Here is a 24,408-nt window from a genome sequence, read left to right on the forward strand (position 1 = left end):
TATATAATTATTGTGTTAAGATGCAAAGGAACTTAAAGTAAAATGAGATTTCCAGTCCCCCGAGGAGATCGCTCAAGTGTCAAAACAGGCCTTGGCTAATAATTTATGATGCACTTTAATTGTAGAAATGATAAATGAAAATCTCAACTTTTTCTACCACCTATTGAAGTTGGAAGTTAACATTGTGTTGTTTGATTAATATCTTAAAGTTCGCTATTCATTTTAAGATGGTAATTCAATTGAGATATGGAGGGGAAGAAGATCCCAGGTCTGAAGATTTAGTACAGTCTAGTTGTTAAGTTTGATGCCTGGTCTTTGTATTAGTGAGGGAGCGCACTATATGTAAGTGATGAAAGCAAAAAGTTTTGCTTGTACAGGCAGTCCCTGGGTTATGTAAGTGTTCTGTTCCTGAGAACTACCTGTAGTTCTTCATAAGTCAGAAAAATCCATTTTCTATAGTAATCCATATCATATCGCTCTACATAGATTTGCTGTAATTCTTTCATTTCATTGAATAATCACCCTAACATTACTCGGAATTAAACTAATGGACCATATACTGCATCAGTCATCAATGAATACTATGAAACATCAGTGTTACTAGCTTGAAAAATGCTTTAAAAATGTATGGGAGTATTTGTGTAAAGTCAGATTTTTGTAAAGTCCAGTTATTCTTATAGGGAGTCCCTTTGGTGCCTTCTGCAGTCCAGTAGTATACTGATATTCATTGCATATAATTAATGGCTGCGCAGATATGATACTGCAGGGTAGTTGCTGTTATGAATCCATATTTTAGCGATTAACTCAGAAGGGCAAAGGAGAAAAACTGGATAAGAATTACAGAAGAGAGTCCAGGAAAAAAAATCGCAGTTTTATGAAATCCTAAGTTTACACTTTTTATTATTTTTAATTATGTTCTCTTTATCATGCATGTCAATGTTGCACGTCAGGTCTAAAATTATAACAGCTGCACAATTTGTTGTTTGAAATAAAACCAGAAAATGATGGAAACAGTCAACAGGTCAGGCAGCATCTGTGGAAAGAGAAACAGAATTAACATTTCAGGTTAAAGCCCTTACCAAAAAGAGGTAACGTAGATCTTTTTATTTACGTCTACCTCTCCATAGCTCAGCTGAATTACCTTCTTGAAAAGAAGAATGAACTTTAATGTGTTAATCTAGCATCACAGTGCTACCTTCCAACTTCAAGAGGTGGTAGAAAAAGTAAAAGCTTTCACTCATCATTTCTACAATTAAAGCGCATCATAAGTTATTAGTCGGGGCCTTACGTGACACTTGAGTGAGCCTCGTGGGGGACTGGAAATCTCAGTTTACTTTAAGTTCTTTTGCACCTTAACACAATAAATCAGATGAATGTATCACTGATGCAGAACTGAGCTGTGTACACTAGTGCTAAAGTTGGGTCACATACTCTTTTTAACCCCTGCCCTAAGGCATAATCTTTGGAGGGTAGTGGGGGATGGGGAAGAGACTCAAAAGCCAAAATAGTTCACTGAGGCATAAATGAAGAAATACAACATGAGTAGCAAGTCAACTGCAATTCATAAAGACTGGAGTAGTACTTGGAAGGTTGGAGAAATATTAGGGTCTTAATAATAGCATAAATGAGTGTTTCAGATGTAGATGGATTGAGATAAGGAATATTATGGAGACAGAAGTTTAGTGATCCTTGTGATATGAAGTATATAAAATCAGAAGCACTGAGCCCACTAAGTACTATACAACCAGTCTTCCTATATTTTTTTCCACTTGGTTAACATCATAATCAGAAGTAATGTAACAAATTCAGAAATAAAGCACAGTGCAGAGCACAGGAAGTAACATAAATTTGAGCATAAAACCTGAGGAGCATATCATCTGAATGATTGCCAGGAAATTGTGCTGAAAAATTTACTGAGTGACTGGGACATATCAGCTTGTGAGTTCACATGATCCAAATTCATAAGGTTAAATATTTTATGTTTCCATTACTAAGTTAGTTATTCTGCTTATCGTAATAAAAAGAAAACTTTTTTTCATAGAAGTACACGTATGGTTGGGTTTAGAATACTGTTAGAAATGTCCTCATTCTGATACTTGCATTGCTATATTTTTCACCTTAGTCAAGGACAATACTCTTATAAATGAACTCTTAACACATACTAACCTTAACCTTATGCACAGCGTAGTTGGTAGTGTAGCATCCTTTCCCAATCCAACAACCCCAGCATTGAGGCCCTAATTATGGGCAAGCTGCATCACTTGCATACTGGACACCAGACTCCCAAACGAGGTACTCTATTCCTAGCTCTGTTGTGGATGAAGATCATCAGGCAGACAGAGGAAAGAATCAAAAGATGTGTTCAAAGCTTCCTTGAAGAAATGCAACATCCCCATTGACTCCAGGGAACCTCTGGCCCATGACCACTCAAAGTGGAGAAGGGGAATTCAGATAATTTTGAAAACCTTGAGGCCATGCAGATGAACACACCACCTCACAAGCTACCCATTCATCTTTTGCTCCATTTGTGGAACAGTCTGCAGTTTTCGTAACACACAAAACTGGAGTGGAAGCAAGTTATCCTCAATCCCAAGGCAAAAGTTTCTCAGAATATAATGGAACACCAGCCACAGTAATTTGCCTTCTAAAAACGACAATCAAATATTGGAAGAATAACCCATTCACAGGAACAATTCCAGAAATTATGGAACTTTGGAAGGGAGGCATCCACTATCTCTAAAGCCACCTCTTTCTGATAAGGCCTTTAAGGTGAAATGTTAACTCTGTGTTTCTCTTTCCACAGATGCAGCCTGATCTCCTGAGTATTTTCTGTTTTTGTGCATCTGTTATCACTTGCGTGTAACATTGACTTGTATAGCTTTATGGTAAAGAGATAGCAGCATTTTCTAATCATTAATGGATTATCAGAAAATTTCTTGTACATTACTGGGAATGAAGCATGAAATATGATTCACCAGTTTTTGTCATTTAAGCTAAAATGGAAAAGCATGTAGCTGGGAGAAAGCAATAGCTTGAAAATAGCAGTGGACCATATCTTATGTTACTTGTTCGATTAAGACATTTTTTTCTGTTATTTTTGTTTCTTGCAGAAGCAGTTATACAGAAAATTCTGGGGTTAACAAAACAGTACACCTTGACTTCATATCTGGATAGGTAAGTAGAGTGCAATGTTACAAGGATATAGGAAGGAAATGTGCAATTGTGATTTATGATAAGCTTTTGGATATTAGATTTGATTCTGCTTTATATTTTTTGTAAAATTGTTATTGATTGCAAGCTGCTAGGACCTCCTGTGACTGCGTTAGAGCCTTAACATTATATGCTGTCAGTTAAAACTCAATACGTGGAATTTATTTTCCTCAATTTGGCAAGTTTACACAAAATCAATGTATGAAATGAAAATGAACGGTTGCCTTGTGAAATAAGCCATTGTCAGCCAGGCTTCATTTTGAGAGGTGCTTTGTCATTAAACATCGGATATAGTTCCCAAGATGTCATGAGTTCATTCCCCATCATCTTCAAGGTTCTCCAATCAATAACAATCAATATTTCCTTGGACAATGTCAGAATTGCACAACTCATTTTAAGTTTGAGAGTGGTAGTCCAAGATTTGTATTTTCTTTTTGTTGGTTTAGTAAAGTTCAAATCCCACAATTTCAAGGAAGCTGTAAAGATAAAGGGGGAATAGATGGCTAGGGGGTCACATGGCTGCATTGTTCTTTTATCCTGTGTTGTGGTATATTCAGAAATGATGGATATCTCACAAAACTTGTAATAACATTCATGGAATAAACTACTAAATATGTCCTTGAAACGATGATTCATTTAGGATGCAGTCATTGTTTTTTCACCTGTATTACATCCTCCACCCCTATCCTTGCAAAGCTGTAAGGGTTCTTTTTGTTCAGAGCATTAACTTTTAAATTACCATCTGCAACATCATCTGCTTAAATCTCATCAAAGCTCCTCTCTTCTCTACCTCTGCAATTATATATATATTTGAATGCACCCCTTTCTTATGTGACTACCTTATGACACAATTTCCATTGCATCTTTAGGATAACACTGTTTTAGTCACACTATCTTGCTCTGTAGGTTGTTATTTCTTGATAGCTATCTATCTTGATGGATACTATTTTTGCCCTTGACTATTTTTTATTTCTCTCTTCTGCTCATTGTCCACTTATTATTGACTATGTTGTGAAGCTGTATGGAATATTACCGTGTAAATGAAGAGGACCCTGGGAGTGCGCATTATGGTTTTCACTTAAAAAAGAAAAGCATATTTTGAAATTTAATTTATTTTTAATGTTGATTGTCACATATGTTATGCTACATAATCAACTGCCTCTGAGCACACTGGACTTTGGGACAGCTGATTTAATTTGCAGGTTTTCCCTAGATGAACATTGACTGCTACTTAAAACTTCATTCAGCCCTATTTCAAAATCATGCAGTGAACCACACATTGGAGATCAATCAGTATATGTATCATGTTGGGCAATGCAGAATCAATTGTGGAACAACCCTGATCAGTAGCTAAAATATTTAATCAGTTAATATCAGATGATTATCAGTTTGATGCCAGATAAATTCACTGAATCATAAGAAATAGAAGCTGGAGTGGAATTTGGCCCCTGATACTTAGTCTAACACACAATAAGACCATGGTTGATTTTGTAATTCAACACCACTTCCCTGCACCTGGTTCCCTTAATATCTGAAGATCTATCGATCTCCATCTTGAATGTACTCAGTGACTGATCCTCCAAAGTCATCTTGGGCAGAAAATTCCAAAGATTCACTTCCTTCTGGGTGAAGAAATTTCTTCTCAGCTCAATCCTGAATGGCCAGATTCTTCTATTGAGACTGTGATTCTGGTTCTAGACACTACAACACCAATTGAAGAAGCATCAACTTAACACCTTTGTTGTCAGGCTCCTGACGAATGTTGCACTTTTCATTCTACTAAACTCTAGAGAGTAGAGGTCCACTCTGCTGAATGTTCCCTCATAAGACAAACCTGCCAGCCTAGTAATCAATCTGTTGAACTTCCTTAGGTAGGGAGACCAGACAGCACACAATATTCCAGATGTGGTCTCAGCAAAGCCTTATGTGATTGGACACCTCTACTCTCCTCCTATTGTAAGAGAATTTGAGTGCATCATCCCGTTTGCCTTCCTAGTTGTAAACATGCATGTTAACTTTCAGTGATTCATATACAAGGACACCCAGTCCATCTGAATGTCAATACCTTAACATTAAAAAATATATTCTGCCTTTCTATTATTTCCTACCAATGTAGATGACCTTGCATTTCTCCACATTATATTTCAGAAGTCATGTCCTCGTCCATTCACTTAACCTGAATATAACCCCTCTGTGTCCTCCCACAGCCCATACTGCCATCCAGTTTTGTTTTGTCAGCAAACATGAATATATTTCACTTGTTATCCTTGTCCACATCATTGACAAAGATTGTGAACAGCTGGGGCCCCAGCTCTGATCCCTGAGGCAGTCCAGTAGTCACAGCTTCCCAAACGAAAATGACTGGTTTATTCCTACTTTTTTTTATCGTACATTAACCACTGCTTAATTCATAGCAATATATTACCTCCAATACCATGCATTCTAATATTATTAATAATATTTTGTGTAGCACCTATTGAAATCCTTCAGGAAGTCCAAATGCACTACATCATTTGCTGCAACCCTATCTTTATTTTAGTTAAAACCTCAGCAAAATGCCAACAGATTTGTCAAAAGTGATTTCCCTTTCATGAATTCACATTGACTCTGCCCAGTCCTTTTCTTGTCTTGCATATGTCCTCTTACCATTTCTTAATAATAGACCCCGCATTCCCCTAATCTAGCTAACTGGTCTATAGTCATCTTCCAATCTGGTGGAACTGTTCTAGAATCTATGGAATTTTGGAATTACCACCTCGTACATTACCCTAGGTTGCAGGTTAAGTAGTCCTGAGGATTTATTACCTTTCTGTCACACTAATTTCTCCAGTACTAACTTTTCAGTGATGCTAATTTCTTTGAACTCTTTTGTCTTCTACCATTTCTGTGAGGGTTTCCATGTCTTCAGTGAAAGTAGATGTTTGTTTAATTTCTCTTCCATTTCATCATTCCCCAATAAAATTTCTCTTGCCTCAGCTATAAAAGATCCACACTAATCTTTGCTTCTTTTTCCTTTTTACGTTTGTGGAAATTCTTACATTCTGTTTTTACACTTCACACTTATTCTCATATTCTCTTTCTCCTTCCTTATCAATGCAAGGCCCTGCTTTGCTGAATTCTGAAATTTTTCCAATGTTCAGGCTTCCTGCTCTTTTTTGCAATTTTAAAAGCCTTTTTCTTTGACATAATGCAATCTTTAACTTCTCCTGTTAGCCACTAGTTATTGATAGTTAATGACATGTTTTATTGGTGTCTCCCTGGAGATGGAAGCAATGTTTTGAAAGAATATTTTAATAGAATTGAATTGATAGGGTCCAAAAGAATATATATGACAGGTGCTGTAGGTGGCATTAAACTTCCCATTGGTCCAAAATGTGTTTTTTTCCAGAATACGGTATAGATATTATTAGTCTACTTTGCATCTAGTAAAATGACAGTGATTGTGCCTACCTGTTCTACTAGTCATAAGGTTTATGGCTGCAATCTGTCTTCTAATAAATTGCAGATGATTTTGATTAGTAGAATTAATTCCTCCACATCAAAACAAAATGATAAGCAGCACTTTAACAGGGTCATTGGCAGAGAGTTACCACGTGCTCTAAGTTTTCAGTTCTCATTCTTGAAATGTCTGAAAGTTATTGAAGAGGTTTAATATATTTAGTAATTTACCAAGTGATTGATTAAAAATGTCACCATCTAGCAAAGTCTGAGCTGACATTCTTTAAAACAAAAATGTTTCTCAGAATTAAAAAATACATTTAAAATAAATCATGTCTTCTCTCATTTTATATTCACAATACCTTCACTGAGAGCTTTAATAAATATTCTGAACAGCAGGAATTCCAGGTTAGATCCCCTGGGAACTTTGGTCACAGCTGCTCAATTAGAATTATTGCCATTGATAACTCTTCTCTGTTTCCTATTATCTAGCCAGTTAATATTCCAATTCCAAATTTCCTTCATGATCCCAAGAGATTTTATTTTTGCCATTAGTTTTGTGTAAAAAAAACATGTTGAATACTTTCTGAAGTCAAGATGTTTGACATCTCCCCAATTCCCTTCATCCAGAAACTATAGGAGATCCTCAAAGATTTTAATAAGCCTCTGGAACCCAATCTCCTTTTATAATTCCATGTTGGTTTGTGTTTATTTCCTTTTTACTCCCTGGGTGTTTTTGTTTTAGTTCAAGCATAATAAATTTTATTTTCCTAACATATTTGCCAAATTAATGTTCCTCTAATTATTAGTTCATTTTTCTGAGCTTTTAATAAAAAATTGAGTTGTATTCCAGTGTTGGTTTGTTTATCTGTTGCCCAGTGAATGAGCATCACCTTGCAAATACTTGCAACCTTTTCTGAATTAATGTTAGGGCGAGATCATGCTGCATTTGGCTTAGTCGTACAGTCACTGTGTGCACTAGACTGGTGGCTGCCTGATTCCCAGCACACCAACAGCATTGCCTCAGTGGCCTCACACAAAGTGTAGGCAGATGGCAACTACCTTGCAGGTGGCAGGAACTTAGTCCATGGTCTGCCCTGATGGGCTTCTGGCAGCTTCATTTCATTGTGTCCAAATGTCTAATGATAAAAGATACTCAAAAGCAGTCAAAAATAAATAAAAACATTGAAAATGGTAATTTGGTTTAAAAATAAGAAACAACTGTTAATTAACTACAAAACATAAATAAACATTAAAATAAAGAAAAATAGACATAAAATTTTCCTGAAGTTGCTTCTCAAATGAATGTCAGCAACCTCATTCAATGTGCTCAATAGATGGCATAAGCTCAAGGGCCAGATGGGAAATGTACCCAGACCTTTGGCTTGCCAGTTTACAACACATCCCAGGATTTGGGATTGGATAAGTGCACCTATGACCTCCAGCATGATCCCAACTTCTGTACAGCAGTGTGCAGATGTGGATATCTAGAACATGCTGCTGAGTGTGCAGCTGGCCAGCAGTCCTCTACGGACACCTTGGCTAGCTGTCAGCAGGTTCCGGACCATTTTCAACTCCCACATTAACTGTATTTGTTACTCTGCATAAAGTCGTTGCCTAGTTTGGATATTTCCAATGTATTTGGAGCTGCTTCTATTTATACAAAAATTATGTACCAGTTGAGTCCTCCTTACAGCACCATTGTGCTTTCAGATTGATTTCAAAGATGCAGTTTTCTTTTCCAAATTGAACAATATAATCCACGCAAGTTGTACGGTTCGGTTTTTGTTATATTTAGTGGACATTGGTGGCGAGACCAGCATCCCTTGTTTAATCTTAATTGCCGATCTTGCCTGCACCATCTCCCAGACTGAGCGCCTTGTTGGGGCGTTTCAGAGAATGGTTAAGAGCCAAACAAATTGTTGGCCTGTTGTCACATATAAGACAGAACAGGTAAAATCAAAATAACAGATTACCATCCCTGAAGAATATTTTTCTATAATATAGTTGTTTCATACCAGCTATAACATTGCAGTTTTTTCTGAAGGTCATGAATCTCTGGAACATTCTTCCTCAAAGAGCAGAGGAAGAAGAGTTTCTGGGAGAAAATAATGCAGGGATAGATAGATATTTGATCAGCAGGAGGGTGAAAGGTAGAACGGAATGTGCAGTTGAGGTTGCAATCAGATGGGCATAATCTTAAGTGTTGGAGCAGGCTGGTTGGGGCCAAGTGGGCGAATCCTGTTTATAATTTGAATATTCATATGTATATAATTACTTGAATTTAAATTTTCAGCTACATGGATGAGATTTGAACTTGTATCTCTAGACACAGTATCTCAACCATCATTCTGCAATACCTCCTATTGCAGGTTAATTTTTAAATCATGGGCCACCACACTTATGATCCAGCCTTATAATGTTGCAGCCTAAAGGCTACTTATCCTTTTAACTATGTAGAGTTCATCTTTCTTCATTGGGATAAGGAAACGACATTTCAAAAGGCAAAACGCAGCCTCTCGCTCTTCCTACCTTTGCCATTACAAGAATTGTATATCTTTCACATGGAGTTCTCCATGAAACTGGCAGTCAAATCAATGGAATTTTGTATTTACCTTTTTTAATAGTGATGTAGTGTGGTGAACATAAGAAATATTTTGTCAATTATAGTTTGATGTTGAAATTTACATTGTCTTGGAGACTTAGAGGAACTGCTAAATGATAAAACTTGTCTCTTTCAGTTTAAGCTGCAAGCGCTGCATCATCATGGGCAATGGAGGAATAGTGGCCAACAAGTCTCTTGGGCCAAGAATTGATGAATATGATGTTGTCATAAGGTGAGTTTTTTGTTTAATTGGTATGATTGTTCTTTGTATTTCCTGTATTCTTGTAATGAGATCAGATCCATTGCAAACTTGCCTGAAATATATATTGGTGGTTTTGATGTCAGCTATCAACTGGTATAATGGGCAGTGAGAAGTAAGCCATGGCAATGTGGAATTTACAAGGTTTGAGTCAGGCAAGAATAAAAATGTAGGGCATTGAATCTTTCAAGGAGAAGAATGATTTCAAAACAGAGATGAAGGAACAGAGCAGCAGCTGCAAAGGTGCAGACGTTGAGAGCCAGTGGTGAAGTTTTTCTATTTCATCCTTCCATTTTATCCTTTGCTGTGGCTTCCTGGACTTCACTCTTTTTTCAATTTCAGCACCAAATTTTCACTAGTTTCTTTTTATTATTACACTCTTCCAATGGCTTATGAATAACTCTATGCTCCCTTGACACCTCTAAAACATTCTCATCACACAAATGCTGCAACCTCATAAAGACTGGAAACAAATAAAGCAGCAGAACTTGGTCCAGGACCCCAGGAGGCAAATTCTCAGATAGTTACTTTTCCTTGGGTGTCTGGATGTACAACAGCAGAAGGACCTCATGCAAAATAAAAAGTAGTGAAGCCAAATCCCTTACTTCAGATGAATCCAAGAGATCAGATGGTGGTAGTATAATGGTGGAACCAGCATTGTGAAGGTCAAAGCAGTTAGCGTTGGATAAGATAGTCTGAAGTAGTGAACTTTAATTTGTGGATTGTTAAGGTATGGAAATTACTGAAAGATGATGTCCTTGAACAACTAGGGGACGAGATCTGGGGAGAAAGGGGTAGACACGATAAATATCAGGGCAAGTGAGAAGAGAATTGCCAGCCAAGATACCATCAAAAAAGTAAGTAAATATACACAATACATAACTTTATTCCAGGCATTGGAAAATTTGGATTCAGGGTGCTAATGGAATACCAGGTTTCATAGTGCAATATTTTTCTTCTGGGCAAAATTCTACCAAATGAAGTCCAATGGATTACTTCAAAGTTATTTTTAAAACATGAAAAGGAACTTTGGGGAAGGGAAAACTTGCTATATCCCACTAAAATGTCATACTGCAGAGGAAAGAGAGCAAAATGTCAGCTTTACCCCACCTCATTATTTTAAAAGAAACCCCAATTAAATATAATTGGCATTCGATTGACGTATTACTGCGCTATGAGTATATTTTCACATTCTGTACTGGCTCAGAGTCCAACAGACTTAAATACAGTAATGGCATTTAGCCCATACTTTGTTTACTCGTGATAATTTTTTATCAGCATCAGTGATTTAGAAATGAGAAATGGTCACAATATAATTTTATTTTTCTTGTGGATAAACAAGTTTGCTTTGCCTTTAATCTTTCTCATTTACTCATGTGAAGCGTCAGCTTTTACATCTGTTATTACTTCTTTGCAGTCACCCTTGTTGGTATTGGAGAGGGCCTACTAGCTAATGCACATACCAATCTACTCACATGATTTCCTTTTACTTCCATTCTGAGAATTCAGATTCTCTTCAGCTCTTCATGTTAACTGTAGGCCTGATCAAGTGGAAACCTGACTGACTGAGTAATGTGATAGGGAAAGAAGGTGGAGTATAGCTACTCAAACTAAGAGCAAAAAAAAATAAACTGCTGGAGGAACAGTGGGCCAGGCAGTGTCCATGGAGGTAAATGGACAGTTGACGTTTCAGGTTGCGACCCTTCACCTGCACTGAAAGGTAGAGGGAAGATGGCCAGTACAAAGAGGTGAAGGGAAGAGGTAGAGCATGAGCTGGCGAGCAATAGGTAGATCCGGGTGAGAAGGGGTGATAAGCAGATGGAAGAGAGAAGAATGGAAATAGTGACATAGGCTGGGAGGCTATAGATGAGGTAACAACGGGCTGTAGATGATGGAATGTGATAGGAAAGGAAGGTGGAGCATGGAACCAAATAAGGGAGGTGGGGTGGGCAAATGGGAAGAGTAGGGGGAGGGGACCCAGTGGGAGGAATGTGTGGTGATGGGCAGATGGAGTGGGTGGATGAGGGGAAAGAAGAGGAATGAAACAGAGTGATGGGGGTCTGAGGTTGGGGGCGCAGAGGGTGGGTGTAGGAGGAACTGGGTAAATCAGGAGGAGAGAGAAAAGGAACAGAGGGGGAGCAGGTTACCTGAAACCAGAGAATTCAATTTCATGCCATTGGGTTGTAGACCACCTAGGTGGGTAGTTAACTAAAACTAGTTTTCTTATTATTTTGCCCTTCCCTCCCTGCTTCTATGTTTCTGCTGCTGGTGTTGCCTGTTTGAACTTCTGTTGAAGTGCAATATTTCTCAACTACAAGAATTGAGTATGATATAAGGGAAGAATAGTATATCAGAAGATTTATGCATTTGCCTATTGTTCAAAATCCACCAAGAACAAGAAGATCAACAGGTAGATTCGGGTAGATTACACAAGAAATTCTATTTTTCAAGGTTTTTAACCCATATCATATGAATAGGAAAGTTTAACTGTTTCATTAACTATTTGATCTGGCTATACTTATGGCACTATATCACAATGTGCTTTGAACCTCACAGAAGACTGGAGTCCAAAGCAACAAGGTTTTTAAGAAATAATGGAAACTGTCTTTTGTTACATTGTAGTTCAGAATAAGCACCTTAATTTTATATCTCCCAATAGTTCATCCAGCTATTCTGCAACCAAATCTGCCTGACCTATAAGAGGTTAGTTGTAAATAATGAGCAATTTAAAAATAAGGATATAATACATGACCGTAACATTGGGTCTGAATAACTTTTGCTCTCTATCATCCATGTGACCATACCCACAAATTCAATTTCATCTGAAGGTGACACTTGATTGTGATTCAACGATAACATTTATAATGTGTTTGATGTGGTAAAATGACTGAGGCCCTTCAGAAATTACCAAGTAAAATTGAGACTGAGTCATATCTGGAGACTCTAGAGAAGATGGTCAAAAATATTATCAAAGAGGTTCGTTTTAAGAAGTGGACCATGTAATGTCTTTGGGGAGTAGGATTAAAGAGAATCCCAAACTAGAGAGAGGGTAGGACCATGAAGACAAAGGAGGGAAGTTGTGCCTGGAGCCAGAGGAACTAGGTGAGGTACTAACTAAGTACTTCACATCTGTATTCACCACGGAGAAGGACATGGAGGATAGCAAGATCAGGGAGGAGTATGATGACATTCTAGAGCATGTTGACCTCAAGAAAGAGAAGGTGTTGGGGCTCTTGAAGAACATTAAGATGGATAAGTCCTCAGAGCATGATAAAATCTATCCTAGGTTATTGAGAGAGGCAAGAGAGGAGATTGCTGAGGTCTTGACAGAGATCTTTATATCCTCTTTAGCCATGGGCGAAGTCCTCAAGCACTGGAGAGTAGTCAGTGTTGTTCCTCTGTTTAAGAAAGGCAGTAGAGACAAACCAGGAAATTATATACCAGTGAGCCTTACATCAGTGGTAGGGAAATTATTGGAGAAGCTTCTTAGGGATAGGATCTACTCGCATCTGGAAATGTATGAACATATTTGGGATATTCAGCATGGCTTTGTGCAGGGGAACTCATATCTTGCAAACGTGTTTGAGTTTTTTGAAGAGGTGAAGAAGATGATTGATGAGAATAGGGCAGTGGATATTGTCTACGTGGACTTCAATAAAAGCATTTGATGAGGTCCCTCATGATAGGGTAATCCAGAAGATTAAGGATCTGGAGGCATTGGAGAGGGTGCAAAAGAGGTTTACCAGGATGTTGCCTGGATTAGAGAGCTATAAGGAGAGGTTGGACAAACTTGGATCGTTTACTTTGGAGCATCAGAGACTAAGGGGTGACCTGATAGAAGTATGCAAAATTATGAGAGGCGTAAATAGGGCAGATAGAGTCTTTTTCCAGGGTGAAAATGTCAAATAACAGAGGACATAGCTTTAAGATGAGAGGGGGAACATTTATAGGAGATATATGAGGCATGCTTTTTTTACACAAAGAGTGGTAGGTGCATGAAATGTGCTGCCAGGGAAGTGGTGGAAGCAAATACGATAGCATTGTTTAAGAGGCATTTAGAAAGGCGCATGAACAGGCAGGGAATGCTGGGATACAGACCATATGCAGGCAGGTGGGATTAGTTTGGACTGGCAACATATTTGGCACAGACATCGTGGGCTGAAGGGTCTGTTTCTGTGCTGTACTATTCTGTTCCAAGTGTCTTAAAGTAGGAAGAAGGGGCATAGTGGTTCAGGGAAGGAATTCCTGAGCCTAAGATGTGGAAAGTTGAATGCACGGTTGCCAATGGTAGCATGGTTTAAAATTGGAAATGTACTGAGACCTTGTTTGAAAGAGAAGAAATAAGTTTGTAGATTTGTGGGTGATTACAGAGGTAAAAGCCATGTAGGGATTTGAAAACAAGGGTAAGATTTTTAGTACTGAAGCATGGTTCAACCATAAGCCAGTGTAGGTAAGAAAGCAAAGATGTGATGGGCGAATGTAACAGTAAATTTAGGATTTTTTCTCTTTCTCCCCCCCCCCCCCTTGCCTTCCCTCATTTCAGTGGCCCCCTCACCCCTTCTCTTTCCCCTTCCCCTGCCCTCATGACCTGCCCATCTATTCCCCACCTCCTTCCCTTTATTCCATGGTCCACTGCCCACTGCTCTCTCCTACCATTTTGCCTCTTCTACCTATAACCTCTCAGATTTTTACTTCCCCTCCCCCATCCTCCTACCTTCCCCCCTTACCTGGACTCACCTACCACCTGCCTGCGTGTGCTCCTCCCCCTCCATTGACCACCTTATTTTGGCTTCTGCCCTCTTCCTTTCTGGTCCTGATGAAGGATCCTGACCGGAAACATCGACTGCTTATTCCTCTCTATAGATGCTGCCTGACCTGCTGAGTTCCTCCACTGTTTTGTGTGTGTTGACCTGTGAAAAATGTGGCGCTGGCCAGGAGTGCACTGGAATAGTGAATTCCAGAGATAACCAAGTCACGGCTTTTGGGGTGAATTGGAGGCAATGGCTTTGTTCCAATATTTAATAGTAGGAAGTTTTTACTTCATACTCTGGATACAGGGGTTGGGAGAGGTGGTAGTGAGGAAGAAATACATGATGTCAGTATATGAGTGGATCCTCTGGCATTTCTGGTTGGTGTCACCAAAGAACAACAAACATATGAGAGTCATGGGGACAAGTTATGGTGCGGAAGTGGAAGAGAGGGTGTTGCAGGTGATTCTTGGGCAAGAAACAGAACTAGGTGAATGCAGACCCACCCAACTGAACAATGGTAGAAAGGTTTGAGTCAAAAAAACTGCAGATGCTGAAAATCCAAGATAAAAACAGCAAATGCTGGAAACACTCAGCAGGTCAAGCAGCATCAGCGAAGACAGAAATAGAGTAGATATTTCTGGTTATGGACTCTTCATCAGAACTGAGAAAACAAGCAGAGAGGAAAAGTAGTGAGGAGAATGCCTACATCTATGGAAAGAGAAATCAGTCAATGTTTCACATCAGCGACTCTCCCTCAGAATGGGAAAGAGTGGATGGCTTACAGTTTTCAAAACAAAAGTGGGGAGAGGAGTGAAGACCATATGGAGATAGATTAGTTGATAAGAAGCATGAGTACTGACTGTCAACAAGACATTTTAAAGAAACAGTGAGAAGGGGAAATAAGCATAGTACTGGGAACCTGAAGTTGGAGAGTTCGTTGTTCATTCCCAAAGGTTTCAAATTGCAAAGACAGAAGACAAAATGTTGTTCTCCTAATTGCTGGGTCTCACAATGGCAGTCACAGTTAAGGAAAAGGGAAGATATCCAAAAGGCACTTGGTGAAAAGTCTCTTCAACAGAGCAGATAAAATGGGAAATTGGGATTATGGGACAGAGTCTTAACAGGACATAGGTGGAAGCAGGTGTAGTCGAGATAGATGTGGGTCTGTGATGGATATGGGTTGCCATCCTGTTGCCCGAAATAGAGATGCATATATCAAGGAAGGGGAGGGAAGAGACAGATATGGTCCATGTGAAAGTGAGAGGAAGTTGGAAATTGACAGCAAAGGTGATGACATTTTTGAGTTCTGTATAGATGCAGGAAGCAGTGCCAATTCAAAAAGAGTTGAGGGAGCTGGTTTGAAAAAGACTGAAGCAAGCACTTTCATATATTTCATGTATCCAACGATTATGATGGAGTGGTGTTGCAGAAGAATGATATAGTCATATATGCTGAAGGCTGCTGACTGTGAAAGCTGAAGATGGATAGATTAAGTCAGTCACAGTCAGATAGGATGTCATTTGTAACACTGATCAGAATTGAAATCTCTGAAAGATGTTGGCTGAAATCCAACTGGAGTTATTCACATGTGATTTTCTGTGTTAGTGGACATATATTTGGAATGCATCAGTATGATCAAATATTTTCGAGAGGGAATGGTAATTTGCAAAGCCGGATGAGCTTTTGTGAAAGAGGAGTTGATCACCAATTTCAAGTGGAGGGGCCAATACCTGAGAAGAATGCACTAAGGAAAATAACAGCCAACGTTGGGGCTGGGTAGTAAATCAGTAATTTATTGGGAATAGAGGCAATAGGGCAGGATATAAGCTCATGAACAGTCTGAACTTGGAGGCAGTCTGAAGGAAGATGGAAAAGAATTAAAGGAGTGAAGTTGTGGATAGGGCAGTGGGCAATCTTTACTGCAAATTTTTGAATGCAGCTATATTCTAAGTGTGCAACTGATGGCTGATCTCAGTCTCAGTGACCAAGAAGTTCATGAACTCCTTGCAGGTGATAGAGGTGAGGAAGAGGATAAGAATACAAGGAGCAGAGATTTAAGGATGCTACATTCCAGACAAGCATAAATGATAGGAAGCATAGGCATACACAAGAAAACAGGAGCAAGAGTAGTCTGCCTTTCCCGCCATTCTGTTTGATCATGGCTGATCTGCTGCAAGCATCAACTAGACATGACCTAGTTCTGACTGTAGTGTGGAATATGAGGGTGATCTTTACATTCCTGAATGACAAAACAATGTGGCCCAATTGTGTTTTACCTGAACCAGCAAGATCTGACAATGAACGGCTAAACTAGTTGTTCACCTTATTTTTTCAAGTTTGCATTCCCATAACATAAGGGAGTAGAGATGAAGGCTGGAGAAAGACACAGGATTAGAAAGAGAATAATGATTTTAATGACAATTGGGGTATCTTAGGTGGAGGCGAGTAAGTGTTGAGTAGATTGCTAGTGACAGAAATAATTTGTTCAATACCTCAAGAGTTTGAATAGTATTGTACAATATTTGAAATGTGTTTATGCTGTATCATACTCTGGAGTCTAAATAATGATAAAGCAACTTGAATTCTAGAGAATGATCTTTTACTTTTTTTCCAGCTTTGCAATAGGACACAGAAAATTACCTGTTAAGTTGTAATTAGACTACTGTAAATGCTCACATTGGATTAATGGTTAAAAATGTAAATAGGATTGTTTCTGTTTTAATACCCTACATTCATGTCTTTACAATGTGCACGTAGCTATGAGGTCCCCTGATTGCTCTATTTTACACCTCTGACACGCTGTTGCATGAAAGATATTTGAAAATCTTTCTTAATTGCTGCCTTCATTGTCCACATATGTGAGTAATACATTCGTGCTTAGTTTACAATGAAAAGAATCCAAAAGCTGGAGAATTCTATGGTCTGCGTGACTTAAATCAAAATATCTACCATGGATCAGATCCTTAGAATTGCAGGAGGAAAGTTTCACCTGTACACATGGACATGTTTACAGTTTCATACAAAACTCAAAGTTGACCATGTTCATATTTTCAGATTTAGTTTCTATTTGCCCTCAGCTCTCCAGATGGCCAAATGTGCTAAACTGAGGGTACACTGCCTCTGGAGCAAAATAATTGTACCAATTCAAGCCAGCCTACGTACTCTAAGCCAAAGAAACATTAAATTTATCTGATAAAATTTACTTGAACTTTATCTTTAGTTGTCAGCCTAAAGTTCATGTTTTCGCCAGCAAATGAATTGAGCTTTTGGCCACTTTGTGATAAGAGATTAAGTGCAGATAAAGGAGTTTTTGAATTGCTGAACAGTAAGCCATCTTTGTTTGAAAGAGAGTTATATCCTTCTCTTTAATATTAAAAAAAATGCTGCAAGGTACATTTGTATTTTTGTCATCAAAATCAAATATATACAGGATATATTGTGCTTCTAAACACAAACTTGTGTGTCACTGATGTAATTAGTACCCTGATAAGGGGTTCATTAACTTGAAGTAGTCTTATTAATGCCATGTTTACAATCTTTAGAGGTATTGAATGTCTAGGAATTGCATCTGAAAGGGCCCTTTGGAACAGCTGGCTGGGCTTGGGAAAAGTAATTTAACTGGTTGAATCCCCTGCCCCAAAAGATGATTGAATACAACTTTGAAACGTTGCCTTAAGTTACCAAATGACATCAGTAACTAGCATTTTGTGTTTGTGGTTGGCATGCAGGTTTCTGCTTTCAAAGGATTTATAGAAACTTTTAAATAGCAGTAGTGGTTAGAGGTTAATACAGAATTAATAGTTGAGAGTCTCTCTAAAGATGCTATCTGACTTGCTGACTTTCTCCAGAATGTTCTATTTTAATTTCAGATTTCTTGCATCTGCTATATTTTGGATTTTGTATTAACAGCTGAAAGCTGTGGGAAAGCTAGTAGTTCTCAACACAAGTTAACTTACTAGTTATCAGTTGCAATGAATGGATTGTATTTCCATATATTGATAATGCGAAGCTCAATGGTACATTTTTACATTACCAATCCTTGTAATTTAGTCTATATTTTTTTTATTCTAATCATTTGGGCAGTAGTTTTCCACTTAAGATTTCATTTACAATAAACAAAATATTTTCTGTAAACTGCTTTATTGTCTTTTATCTTTTATATTTGCAATATGTCTTGCCTAGTGAAAAAGTGACAAGCTCTGGTACTCATTTGCTTTGAAGATTTGATCCAACTTTACTGCAAATTTTTGAATGCAGCTATATTCTAAGTGTGCAAATTCAGCTATGGAATATTTAGAAAATGAAATTGATAGTAAAAGGGGGAGCAGAGCTTTTGGTACTGAGGAGCATCTGTGGAGCCTTGGTGATTAATTGCAGCTTCCAAATTAGGGAATCCAGCTCAACCTTGTCTGATTTCCTTAGCTAGTATTTCTCCTGTACAATATGTTGACATGTAACTATAGCTGTTTGGACAAGCATCTAAATTATCACATGCTTAAACTACATTGTGTTTGCTCTGTTATTCCAAAAACTCAAAGCTATAGTCCACTTTGCTTATTTACATCTAGGTAGAAGTTGGTACCTTCAGACATTGGTATCTTCTGTAGTTGGTATCTCATGTTGAAAAATAGACACTGGATCATCATCATCTTCTTTCCCAATTGCTTCCTTTTCCAATGTAAATTCCAAAAATTACCCTCTGCTACTAATATGAATGAAGAATTGTGGCCATTTGAAAATAAACTCATGATTGAAGCTATTCAAGAAATAAAGATTATACTATGCCAGGAGTGCTACAAATTATTGATTATGAAAGTACTTTTCAAAGATGTGTCCATTGATTTGAACTTTTTTTTTGCTTCTTTACATCCTAGCATATTTATTTTTGTACATGCATGTAGAGTGTTGTTTGACCTTGCATGGCATGGTTTCAATACATTTTCTACGTCAACTACCATATGCTGACACATGGTCTGTCCATGAGTTGTCTTAAAACCCAAAGACATTGTTCAATATTGTTAGAAGATGGCTTTTTAGTCAAATCTATCATTCAAGTTGTTTATCGTTTAAAAAATGATTGGTCCTAAGTGATGCAGACATAAAGATCATGCTGAAATGCTGTAATTACTGTTTATCTTTGTGGCCTATTTATTCTGTATTTGCAAATGTTGAACAGGTGTGTTTATATAAATATACACCCACTTTTCTTTTTTATCCCCCAAAGTTTATGACGTATGTACACTTTGTCAACTGAGAGATCATGGATCTGGTTCTTCAGTTCCTAGCTGTAATATTTTGGGTTTTGTCTGTGTTGCTTGAATGGCAATTTCGTGCACTATTTCTCATGGGAACTACAACACTCTTCACAACATTAACTCGTATTATGTAGAATCCAGATTGTTTGCTTTATTGGATTAATAATTAAGGCATGTGTTCCTTTTGTGTAGAACAGTTTGCTATTTTCCAGAATTTTGAATTGTTAAATTGTTTCCTTATTTTTTAATATTAAAAAATGTTCAAATCAACTTTATCGATGCTCTTCATAATTTTGTGAAATTCTTTGCATACACCTTGGAGTCATTTCTATTGGAATGAGAGCCAGAAAAGAAAGGTATCTCCTTAAAGTTTCAAAGCATTTTACAGTTGGTGAAATAGCTTTAAAGTGTAGTGCTGCTGTAATATAGGCCAAGTGGCAGCCAAATATGTTCACAGCAAGTACCCAGAAACAGCATTTTATTTTTAGAGGTTGAGAGATGAGCGTTGCAAAAGGGACATGAAGGATAACTCACCTGCTCTGCTCTGAAACAATGCTATTGGTTCTTTTATCTCTATCTGAGAGAGTAGAAAAACTCATCAAAGGAAACTCCCTCATGCTGCAATGGAGTTTTGGCCTGTATTTTTGTGTTCAAGTCTCTGGAGTGAGATTTAACCTAGATCCTTCTGAACTATAGAAACTTAAAAGAAGGCATGTTTATGTCTGCCCTGCAATGTCCTGTACCATAATCAATTTTGTTGAACTTAATTTCATTCCCATTGCTAATGCATTCCATTATGCTGTAAATCTTTGGCACTTAAAATGGACCCCAGTTTATAATTTCTACAATTTTGTTACAATAACCCCAAAATTATTTCCCGATTGGTTTGTTGAATGTGGTTCATTTGTCATGTACTAGCCATTGTGGGTTTTGCTCTATTTACATTCTGCTAGTCTTTGTTTAGCCAAAATGGAAACCATTTAAATATAGTTATTTTATTTCTCATAATGTTTCTACCTTGACTTTCTTTTTATGTTCTGGTAAGTTTTGATATGCATATCTAAAGAGAGAGTCATAACATCATACAGCACAGAAACAGGCCTTTTGGCCCACTGTGTCCATGCTGACCATCAAATAGCTATATATGCTAATCACATTTTCTTGTACTTGATCCATATCCTTCTATGCTTTGGTGATCAGTTGTTAATCTAAGTACTTCTTAAGTGTTGTGGAATGTAAGGATGTGCAAAAAAAAGGTTGGTGAAGGAGTTTTAAGTTTGTTTTAAGCAGAGAGGTTGAGAAATGGAAGTGCATGCAAAGGTCCAAGAATATTGTTGAGGGAGCTGAAAACTCTCGCATCATTAATATCCAAATGAGGGGAACTGTAGAAGAGACTTGAGTTGTAGAACAAAAGGATTAGTGAGAGTAAAGCTGGAGGTAAGTGCAGAGAAAAGAGTAAGTTGAGGCAATGGTGGTTGAGAAGATTGTATATTAGGGTGTATGGGAACAGGGAGCCAGCTTAGAGGCATATCTAGAATATAATAACTATGTACTGTCACGCACAGATATTCAAGTGCAATTAAGTTTGCATTTCTAGATTCATATTTGGAAGAAGATTGAAGTAGTATTTTAAGTTGGGAGCATTTGAGATGGAATGGAAATTGGGAAATAGAAACATTGCAATATCCATTGCCTGTCCTCCACTATGAATGAAAAGTTAGTTGAAGAAAGGAGCATTGGTCCTGCCTTGGTAAGCCATTGGGCGCACACTCTGAAGCAGTAATTAAAATAAATAATTTTTTGTAATATTGCTTAATTTTTGTAATTTATCTTGCAGACTTAATGAAGCCCCAGTGAAAGGATTTGAAAAAGACATTGGCACAAAGACAACCCTCCGAATAACATATCCAGAAGGTGCCATTCAGAAACCAGCACGGTATGAGAAGGACTCATTATTCGTGTTTGCTGGATTCAAGCCTCAAGATTTCAAATGGTTGAAATACATTGTTTACAAAGAAAAAGTGGTAAGTAATCCCATTCCCAGATGGTTGTGACATTTGAATGGAATAATAAAGATACAGCAGATTAGATCTAAGTATTCAGTGGAACTGGCCTATTAAATGTTCAATGTATTAAATCTTGAAGTTCAATTCTTCCTTTGGGATGAAATGTTAAATATGATTAATTGAATAACATGGACATTAGGAAATGGTTCTTTATTATTCCTTGGTGATGTAATGTGAATAAACTGCATTCTTGAATGACCACAATAGGATCAAATCTGCAGTGAGTTTCTCAGCGAGCATAGTTTTCATTGAATGAAGCAGAGTACAATGTTCATCAGTGAGTAGCATCAAGAACCATTATCTATATTTATTATTCACCACATGCAATAATAATCTATGACTGAAGATATTGGCTGCTTGTATTCACAATTAGACTGATTAATCCAATGCTAACAATCTATTGGCACTGAAATTAGGACCAAGTTAAATTTGCTCCTCTGAATACAGATTATTTAATAAAACAATATGTGCTGCCTTTCAAGGATTATCTTGCTTTTTATGGAATTCCAAATAGGTGAAGGAAACAAATCCATTGATACCAACGAGCAGCTAGAAGTATCTGACTAACATTGGAGTATTCATTTGATGCATTATTAATAAGACAATAAGACATAAGAGCAGAATTAGGCCATTCGGCCCTTCGAGCCTGCTCCACCATTCGATCATGGCTGATTTATTTTTCCATCTCAACTCATTCTCCTGCCCTGTAACCTTTGATGCCCTTACTAATCAAGAACCTATCAACCTTCGCTTTAAATATACCCAATGACATGGCCTCCACGGCCATCTGTGGCAATGAATTCCACAGATTCACCACCCTCTGGCTAAAGAAATTCCTCCCCATCTCTGTTCTAAGGGGACGTCCTTCTATTCTGAGGCTGTGCCCTCTGGTCCTAGACTCTCCCACTACTGGAAACATCCTCCACACATCCACTCTATCCAGGCCTTTTGATATTCAGTGAAATATGCTGAAATGCAGTGAAATATGCTGAAATAATTAATTTACTTTTAACTTTTTCCTGCACTAGTGAAACAAAAGTTGGCTTCCTCACATTAGTGAACATCGGCAGTTGTATGTTGAAATCCATGACATGAGAGATTTCAATAATTCACATGAATTGCAGATGATACTAAAATAGGTGATGTTGCAGATAGTGTAGAAGGCTATGAAAAATTACAGGAGGATCTAGATCAGCTAGGTATGTGAGCTGAGGATTGGCAAATGGCTTTCAATCCAGATAAATGCGAAGTATTGTATTTTGGGAGATCAAAACAGGGTAGGACTTGTACAGTGAATGGTAGAACCCTGAGAAGTGTTACGGAACAAAGGGACCTAGGAGTGCAAGTCCATAGTTCGCTGAAAGTGGCATCACAGGTAGATAGGGTGGTGAGGAAGGTGTTTGGCACTCTGGCCTTCATCAGTCAAGGCATTGAGTACAGGAGTTGGGAAGTTACAATGCATTTACATGAGATGTTGTTGAGGCCACACTTGGAGTATTGTGCACAGTTTAGATCACCCTATTTTAGGAAAGATGTTATTAAACTAGAAAGAGTGCAGAAAAGATTTACCAGGATGTTGGCTGGATTTGGGGGGCCTGAGTTACAAGGAGAGGTTGCGTAGACTAGGACTTCATACCCTGAAACGTAGGAGATTTAGAGGTGGCCTGATAGAGGTATATAAGATCATGAGGGGCATAGACAGGGTGAAAGTATAGAGTCTTTTTTCCAGGGAGGAAAAACTAGAGGGCATAGGTTTGAGACAAGAAGTGAGAGATTTAAAAGGGACATCAGGGGCAGCTCCTTCATGCAAAGGGTGGTGCGTATTTGGAATGAGCTGCCAGAAATAGTGGTTGAGGTAGGTTCATTAGCAACATTTAAAAGCCTTCTAGATTAGGAGGGGTTTAGAGGGTTATGGCCAAATACAGGCAGATGGGGCTAGCTTGCTGGGCAACACAGTTGGCATAGACAAGATAGGCCGAAGGGCCTGTTTCCATGCTTTATGACTCTATGGCTCTATGAATCAATTTTATTGCAATTCATCCATTTTTGCATGGGATCCTCATTATTGAGAATTTCATACATAATATTGCTGTGCCATGTTATATGTTGTTTCTTTCATTACAGAAAGTGGGTTGGACTTCATGGCATGTCTTTCCTCTTCTGTTGCAAGTGAGGAAACCAATCTAGTGTTAGGAGAGGGGATGTAAAATATGATAGCGAATTGATGTACTGGTGCAAGGTCAGTGACCTGACTCTAACTCTATTTGTTTCTCGACAGACACTGTCTGACCTGCTGAGTGTGCCTAGTGTTTGCTGTTTCTTTCAGACTCCAGGCATAGTTTGCTAAATCACTCCTCATACAAAACTCACCAACCCAAGAATCAATCTGGTGAACCTTTTCTGCACTCTATTGCAAGTATATCCTCCCTTGGATAGGGGACCAGACCTGTGTACAGTATTACACAAGCAATCTCACTTGGTCCCTGTATAATCCCTGTATGGTATATACATCCCTACTATAGAGCTCAAATTCTCTTGCAAAAAAGGCTAATGTATTGTTTGCTTTCTGATATGTTATACTGTATATGTGCTTGTTTACTTTCAAAGATTTGTGTGCCAGGACACTGAGTTCCCTCTTAACACCAACACTTTTCAATCCCTCTCCATTTCAACCAAAATGGCATTCTCACATTTTTCCACGTTAAATTCCATATGCCACGTCTTTTTCAGACTCACTTAACCTGACCACCCCGCAAAACCCCTTTGCATCTTCCTCACAGTCGTGCTGCCCTAGCACATAAATAGATGTATGTCCTGTCTTTTT

The 24,408-nt window shown here is 38.1% G+C and overlaps 1 protein-coding gene across 8 annotated transcripts in view; it reads left to right on the forward strand.

Annotated features, from left to right (window-relative positions):
- Nucleotides 1-24,408, forward strand: part of LOC127568085 (CMP-N-acetylneuraminate-beta-1,4-galactoside alpha-2,3-sialyltransferase-like) — a 377,111-nt gene that overhangs the window by 242,229 nt on the left and 110,474 nt on the right. For 7 of the 8 annotated variants that reach the window (XM_052011378.1, XM_052011379.1, XM_052011381.1 and 4 more), the window contains 3 exons: nucleotides 3,111-3,174; nucleotides 9,390-9,485; nucleotides 21,356-21,542. In XM_052011378.1, the coding sequence (XP_051867338.1) occupies nucleotides 3,111-3,174; nucleotides 9,390-9,485; nucleotides 21,356-21,542 (347 nt within the window). Of the gene's footprint in view, nucleotides 1-3,110; nucleotides 3,175-9,389; nucleotides 9,490-21,355; nucleotides 21,543-24,408 lie in introns of those variants that run through there. The other variant, XM_052011383.1, reaches the window with a different exon arrangement.

The sequence above is a fragment of the Pristis pectinata genome, chromosome 3 (assembly GCF_009764475.1).
Source record: "Pristis pectinata isolate sPriPec2 chromosome 3, sPriPec2.1.pri, whole genome shotgun sequence".
NCBI classification, from domain to species: domain Eukaryota; kingdom Metazoa; phylum Chordata; class Chondrichthyes; order Rhinopristiformes; family Pristidae; genus Pristis; species Pristis pectinata.